This window comes from Apteryx mantelli, chromosome Z (assembly GCF_036417845.1).
Source record: "Apteryx mantelli isolate bAptMan1 chromosome Z, bAptMan1.hap1, whole genome shotgun sequence".
NCBI classification, from domain to species: domain Eukaryota; kingdom Metazoa; phylum Chordata; class Aves; order Apterygiformes; family Apterygidae; genus Apteryx; species Apteryx mantelli.
In genome coordinates this window covers 13,566,134-13,573,703 of record NC_090020.1, presented here as the reverse complement: position 1 = coordinate 13,573,703, position 7,570 = coordinate 13,566,134, and the positions used below count along the sequence as shown (strand labels likewise).

Here is a 7,570-nt window from a genome sequence, read left to right as displayed (position 1 = left end):
TACAGACACAAAATGTGTATTTATATTTGTCCCTCTAATGTGTTTTTCACGATGCTCCCTCCCTACTTCAAAAAACCAAAAAACCAAAAACCAAAAGAATCCCCAAAACCCACAACTGATGAATCCTTAAAAGCAAAACACCATGCTTCTCAAGTAGCACTTATTCCACAAATGCAACATTTTTGCCATCAATTTTACGTGAAGCTCTCTGGGACACCATTTCCTCAGCAGCTTCCTGGTTTCCCCCCCTCCCCCCTTAAATCCCCCCGAAAACAAAAAAAACAAACAAAGACACATGCATTTCTAAAACTAGGTTTCAGTCAAGTACTTTCTACTTTTCGGAAAGAAACTCTTTTTTTTGTTCACAATCAGAACATACCATGGGCACTAGATCCTGTATTCCTTACTCAGGCAAAAGTCCCGTTGAGTTTGGTAGGCTTTCCACCCAAGAAAAAGTGCAGGATCAGCCACTAGGTACATAGGTTCCTATTCATTCTACGCTGCTCCCCTCATGCTAAAAGCTAAGGAGGAGGGGAAAAAATTAGCAACTTCCGTCTTTAATCGAGTAAGAGTAGTTCTCCAGGCTCAATGTCATATGTAACTATTTCATCTCCACTTGCAAAAAGATGTGTTAACAGACACCCCTCCCTCCCACCATACCAAAACAAAAAGAAAACACACACACCACAGACAGAAGAAAAAAAAGGCAGCCAATCTTAACAAAAAAAATTACTAGTGTGAGACTGATAGATGTTAATATGACAAGCAACAGAATGGTTATGAGGACCTACATGTTTGGCCCGCAAGCTGCATAGCTGTGCCATAAGTTTGGTTCTTTAGTTAAAAAAAAAAAAAGTTAAAACTTCTTTGTTATATCCGTATGTTTAAAATTAACAACAACAACAAAAATCTATTCACAAGATCTAGTCTCCTTTCCCTGTCCCCCCCCTTGAAAAGAAATAATTGTTTTACATGAGAAACTTAATTGTGCTGTATTTGTAACACCTCAGGCTGATAGAAAATAAACATGTGGCAAACAAAACTGCACAATCAGTCACATGAAATCTATCAAATCCTAAAATTATAGTTGAATACTAACAAACAGCTTACCTGGAATAAAGGATGACAAGTCACAAACAGTTATCTAGGAATTAAAGTCTCTCTCTTTTTTTTTGTTTTTTTTTTTACTAAAATAATTAAAAAAATCACAGTATTTTAAGAAATAAAACCCACACTGGGATTTTAAGCACAATTTGTTTTCCTTTAAAACTTTTTTTCTTCCTCCTTTCACCACCTTGCCCAGCAGTCTCTCTACATTTAACCACAATGACAACAGGTAGTACTGACAAATGCAGAGATCTCCCTTGGTTAATTCTGAGGTACTAGGAAACAGGTGACTGTTTTAAGCAAAGCAGTTTCTGGTTTTTGTTTTTGTTTTTTTCTTTTCTAAAGCAGTTGCATTCAGTCTGGAAAAGCATTACGTATTAAAACTAGAAAAACGCACCCAAATTTGTGCGTTGAAAAGTTGTCGTTCCCCCCCCACCCCCTGCTTCCATGCTCACGACGCTTCCATTCACAAACAATCCGAGTCTCCACTGCAAAGCACGTTGTGTAATGTAGGAACACGGGGAGTTGTTTCAATAGTCCAAGACGAACGTAACTTCCCATTGTCAAGATCCAGAAGAAAAGATGCAGTGATGTAATGGAGCCACTTATTCCATCATTTAAATAACTTTAATATACACACACTCACACAGGTACCAGTGCTTTGAAAATAGATCATTCAGTCCTAAAAGCAGCTTTGTTTCTTCCTTCTGCCCACCCCACCCACCCACCCCACCCCGTTCATCACTGTTCAAGTAAGTTGATTAAAATCACACCAAATGCTTATTCGTTTTTGGCCTCTGAGTTCTCTTGGAGAGGTTTGTCAGCAGCTACCACACTGACTGCTGTTTCGCTGTTGTGGCAAAAGTCCACCACCATTTTCTCAATGCCTTCCTTTTCTTCTCCTGGCAGTGTGCTAACAGTCTCCTCCGCATCCTCCTTCGGCTGGCTGTCCTCGCTGCTCCTGCGCTTGCATTCGTTCAGCGCCCTGCGAAGAAATGCAGCAGAAAACAGAAATCATTATAGTCCATACAGAGAACAATAAAGCCAATCCGTATGCGTTACACAGGGCAGGGGGAAACAGCTCACTTCCTGAAAAAGTGAACAGCCACGTTGCTGCCAGCTCATGCTCAAGAGGACAGGCAGTAGAATGAAGCTGCTAGTGTTACATTTTAGCTTTGAAACCAAATCTTTATTCATTCTAGGCTGGGGCAGTAAGGGATGAGAGAGAAGAACCCCAATCCCCTTTTCCCCACTCCCTTGTGAATGAAACTCATTAGGTACCAAACAAAGGCACAGGAAGAGAGAGTACTTTTCCCAAAGACTTAATGATCCAATAAAGCGTTTTACAGCATGCAACTTTTCAAGTACTCTTATTTAAGTAGACAAGATAAAGGGTAAGAGAAGTAGTATTTCTCACCCCTCCACAGTCAAGCTGCAATATTGTATTCAAATGTTTTCCACAGGTCAGTAATCTTGAATGAGATCTACTCTTTGAAGAAATTACGGTCAGCAAAGACATCTCTTCTACTGACCAGATCATCATCAAGAGAAGGAAAATGAATGTTCCAGAGATGTCTATCTGTGTCATCCCACAGCATACAAACTGTTATTTATACACACAAAAGGCAAAGATCTTTGCTATTAACTTCACTGTGAATATTTTAGGGAGAGATCATTCTGATTGATTTTACTTTCCTTGAAGGTCTTGACATTTCTCTGCACATAATTCTTTACACTGTTCTGCAAGTTTAGCTGCAAGCATGATAAGAAGTCATAACAATAAAGAAAAAAACAAACCCCACAGTTCCTTCTTGGAACGTTCCTTAGTTTTCTGCCATTTTTCATGCTGCTCCACTGGCAAGCAAAATCAACAGTAGACTCAAGTAAAGTTAACCATGGGCCAAAGTGGTATTCATCTTGAGACAAGGATTAAGTTTTAGGATCACAGTTAAACCCCGTCTGTCCATTGAAAAAAGTTTCTTTCCCTTTGAGATCTGATTCAGAACTGAAACTGGAAAGGTATGTGGACATATGGAGAGAATCACCTGAAATCTGAACTCTACAGTCACCAGGGTGGCTGGGATAAACAGAATGGACAAGAACCTCTCTTTGTGCAAAGACATCTGATAACTGTATTCCTGCTTGTCATATACCTGCGTTTGCCTTCATCACAGGGCTTTCTTTGGGAGGAGAGGAACAGGTGGGGGAATGTATAAAGATCTATTGTTACTTTTGGCTGTTCGGTAAAGGAGACTAAACCAACTTACATGCCGTGTCTCAGCACGTGTCGCTCCCACTCAGAGCCCTCTGTGAATGACCGGCCGCAGAACTCGCACGGGAAGCGCTTCTCCAGAGCGCCGCTGTCAGGGAACATCATGGGATCTGAGAAAGGACACAGACTGTAAATGCACAAGTGCCAGGGGAGGAAGGGAGCACTGTGATCCTACTCTGATCCCCTCTCCTGCCCCCAAAGAGAAAAAAGAATATTCCTGAGAAACAAAAGGAGATCTTCATCAAATACTGTAGGCATCAGTGAAAACGCACACCCCCCTCCACAAAGCCAAGTGACAATGCAGGTCACAAGTCCCATCCTAACTCTTGAAACATCTCCACAAAAAAGTGTTAACAGAGTTATTGCTCCCCATCCTTGTATTTGAACAAATGAAGAGACTGTGGAGTTCTAATTCAAAACCAACACTGAGTTAAGTGCTTCAAAGCAAACCCAAAATCCCACTTGAGCCAGTGTATAATTTTTGAATTGGTAGTGCAAATTTTAGGAAACAGAGACTTGGTATATTGAACATGTGATCCTCATAAGAAATAGACATTCCTTCATCATGAATTCTCATGAGCTGGAGAATACCTCTGAAAGTCCTGTATCTTAACTGCAAAGGTGTTTCAACCCATCCTAATCTTTTATACAAAATGCTTGGGGCCTCATTTGCAGAAGTGTCAAGCACCTAGTAATAGAAGTGAAGTCACTGGCAGCTGAGGGAGCAGTATTTCTGAAAGCCAAGCCCCATGTGAACAGAGCCAGCTTTAACAAAAGATGAAACATTTTCTCACAAATTAAGAAGATCACCACACAAGCCATTAAAAATAATTGCATGGACTATCTCACTTGATTCTTTTTGCTGGAAATGAGACAGCACCATCTGCTCACAGCATTAATTCCTTACCAGGGATTATCTTAAGCAAGAAATCAACAGAATGTCTTTCCGACTCCTCCCAAACTACATAATAAAAGAAAAGAGATTTTGCTTCATTTCAGTTCTGATCTCTGCTCACTTGGTTTCTTCACTCTCAAATTTACTTTGTTCAAAACCAGCCTATGAAATTAAAACTGCGCAGACACTTGCTACTATCCCTATGTAAGTTTTGTAAAGGTATTTTTGCAACACACTTGTCACTATTTAGCCTTTAATAAAGTTCAAGATGCTTTACACCATTTTTTCTCTCTTCCTTCTAGAAGAAAAAAACCTCAATTCATATTTCCTAGTGTCAGTGATTTATTATGTGGTTAAACATCACAAAGCAAGTTGCTGTACCAACAGGAACAGAAGAAAGTAAGTCAATGCCCCTACTTCAGTTTATATCCAGATTTTAATACTATATGCGTAGTACAAATTTAAAAATACCTCTGCAACACTTAGTCTAGTCATGGTAAAGGAACAAATACCTAGGAAGGATAAAGGTTTTGGAGACAACAGTTGCTCTTCTGTGTAGGAAGATACCTACCATAGAGCACACAATAGGAAATTTATTCTGGGCCTCTGCAGAGAAGAGATGTGCACAATAGAGGCTGCTTTCCTCAAATGAATAGGGCAGCTTTATACTTGCAATTCCCATTAACATGTGCAACCCTAGTAAATACACCATCGCTTCAGAATACACTATATTCTTCACTGTTTCCTGACCAGTTTCATTTCTAGGTGTGTGAATTTGGACTGCTCTCCTGGAAGAGTGTATCAGGACATGCTCTTCCTTGTTGTCTGCACAGACACCTGATCTCTCTTTGTTTTTCCTGCATCACATACACAATCATTTATTTTTGTCTACTGCGGAAAAATACCTCTCAATTCAGGTTTCTGGTAAGAACAAGATACAAAGGTCAGCAGAGACAGCCCCTTTGGGATGCACTGCTTAGCAAGGGCAGCTGCTCTTTTCACGGAGCATTCCAGTCAACCTCTTTTTTTCCCCCTCATCTTCTTCCTCCTGTGTCCATATTTTTTCTGCTCTCCTTTACCAACAACTGACGACTCCTCTGCCTTCCCACCTGACACATCAGTTCAGCTCTGCTGAGAGGACATGCCCAGCTCTGCCTGCCCGGATGATGAATAACCGTTCTTTGGTAGAGCGTCCCAACAGCCCCTTTGGAGAAGCAACAGGGTCTTCTTTGTGCCTTCAGGACTGCAAACACCAGCCTGAAGTCAAACCGGTGAATCTAGCGGTTCAACTCAAGGGAAGAAAACCTGGCTCTGCCAAAATCACAGACTTCAGAGGGCTCAGCCGGTGTTTGCTTCCAGATACGTGGAGCACACAGAGGCACTCTCAGCAAATCCTACTTCCTGCTAACACCACAAAGGCTAAAATTGTCAAAAGCACCCAAGTGGTATCGGAGATTATATAGTTTGATGTGGTTTGAAAGCTGTGACAGCACTAGCCACTGTGACGGGCAATATTTAACAGCATGGGTGTGGTCCTCTACTAACAGGGTGAACTGTTTCTGCATTAAAAGTGGCTTTTGAACATCCAATGGGAGAAGATGATGTCAGCGCATGACTTTGCATCCAGCCATGCATTCAGCTCCTGTCTCACTGGAACATTTTTAGAAAATTTACCTTGCATCTTGCACCTCACAGTGGTAATCCACAACTTGGCAAGAAAAATAAAGGCAATACAACTTGGATGTTTTCTAAATACAGTTTTTCATAGAAGGCATAAATACCTTCTGTATTTTCTAACTATTCTAGTACAAAATACAACTAATATTTAGATTAAAAGGAGAAAAATTAGCAATGGTCAGACAAAGTCACTCCTAAGGGGCAGCCAGGAAAACAGCTGGAAAACAAGGGGGGAAATATTCATGATTTTTTTACATGGGTCCTCTGAACACATCAAACAGATCACTTTTGAAGTAGTCACAGGTAAGAAAAACACAGATACAAGTTAAAAGAGTACCCAGTAGAAATAAAATTGTAAAACACTATCCCTTGTATCTGTTACCACCTTCTAGGCTGCAGATTTAAATCTGCCGTGATATTTTTACATTTTCATAATAAAGGTCAAGATATCAAACATCTTAAATCCAACTTAAATGATGAACTTCATCTTGGGTTCCCCCCTCTCCCCATGGTGCATTTGTAGCAATTTGAAAGGCTCAGCTGATAGCACCTTCTTCCTCTTGCTCTGGATGCCACATTTTCCAGAGTCATTTCAGCACCTGTGCTGGTATCTAACGCTAAAGTAATCCTCACAAGGACAAGCATGACTCTGCACCCCTTGCAAGCTGTGGGTCTACACAAACATTAATCAGCCTGCTACAGCTGCAACTAAGGGGAGCTGGTCCTTTAGGGATGGTACAGAGCTGTTCTTCCAGCCCTAAAGCCCTGAGGGTCAAATTTCTCCCTGAGCAGACCTGAGCACAAGAGAGTGTGGAGGTAATAACATCAAGCTTTGACATGCATATGGAACCAACCTCCCTTTAGCTCCTTCTCCAATTTCTCTAATGCTGCTAACTAAGATCTCATGAAGGATATTTTTCATTAAAACATAAATGGTTTCCCATCCAACGCTCTTTCTTTCTCATTTAAATAAAAGCTGTCACCAATTGCACTTGAAGTGACGTGCTAGTGACAAGCACAAGCAGAATTTATGCTGTAGGGACACTAAACAAAAGCCAAGACACTGGATTGTGTTAGTAAGGTAAGAGGCATCATCTAAGCCCCTCCTGTTCTGTAAGCTACCTCTGAATCTAGAAATCTAAATTTTCCAAAGTCTGAAAAGCTTCAGGAAGACATATTTTCTTTTGTGAACAACTCCTGAGTGAGTTTGAAAGGAGTCTTCCATTGAAAGTTGAAACTTTAGGAGGAAAAAGGCAAACATGACAGCGTGCCTTTAGTTCAGTACATAGAAACTTGGCGAACTGCAGTTGTCAGCACCAGGAGGGTGGGTGACCCTTCCAATCTGACAATCAGGCATCACGAGTCTCAAGAGTAGCGAACATACTGAGCTGGACTGGTGCATCAGAGTAGGCTGTGACAACACGCAATTGAGACCAGAAGCTTGCAATAAAATGTTTTTAATATAGGGGGGAATGGAACAGGCACACAGGACAAACCCTTGGTCTGATTTAGAGGACTTTTTTTTCCCCTACTCAGCCAACTTTGACTGAACCATAAGCATTAGCAAGCTTGTGGCCTAGCCTTGCTGAAGTCAGGGGGATTAGTCATAGACATAAACT

The 7,570-nt window shown here is 41.0% G+C and overlaps 1 protein-coding gene across 5 annotated transcripts in view; it reads right to left on the bottom strand.

Annotated features, from left to right (window-relative positions):
• Positions 1–1,836: 1,836 nt before the first annotated feature.
• Positions 1,837–7,570, bottom strand: part of ZNF462 (zinc finger protein 462) — a 91,579-nt gene continuing 85,845 nt past the window's right edge. For 3 of the 5 annotated variants that reach the window (XM_067315341.1, XM_067315344.1, XM_067315343.1), the window contains 2 exons: positions 3,375–3,489; positions 1,837–2,092 (listed from right to left, as the gene is read on the bottom strand). In XM_067315341.1, coding sequence (XP_067171442.1) covers positions 1,888–2,092; positions 3,375–3,489 — 320 coding nt within the window. In that variant the 3' untranslated portion in view covers positions 1,837–1,887. Of the gene's footprint in view, positions 2,093–2,524; positions 2,711–3,374; positions 3,490–7,570 lie in introns of those variants that run through there. The other 2 variants (XR_010886828.1, XM_067315345.1) reach the window with 2 other exon arrangements.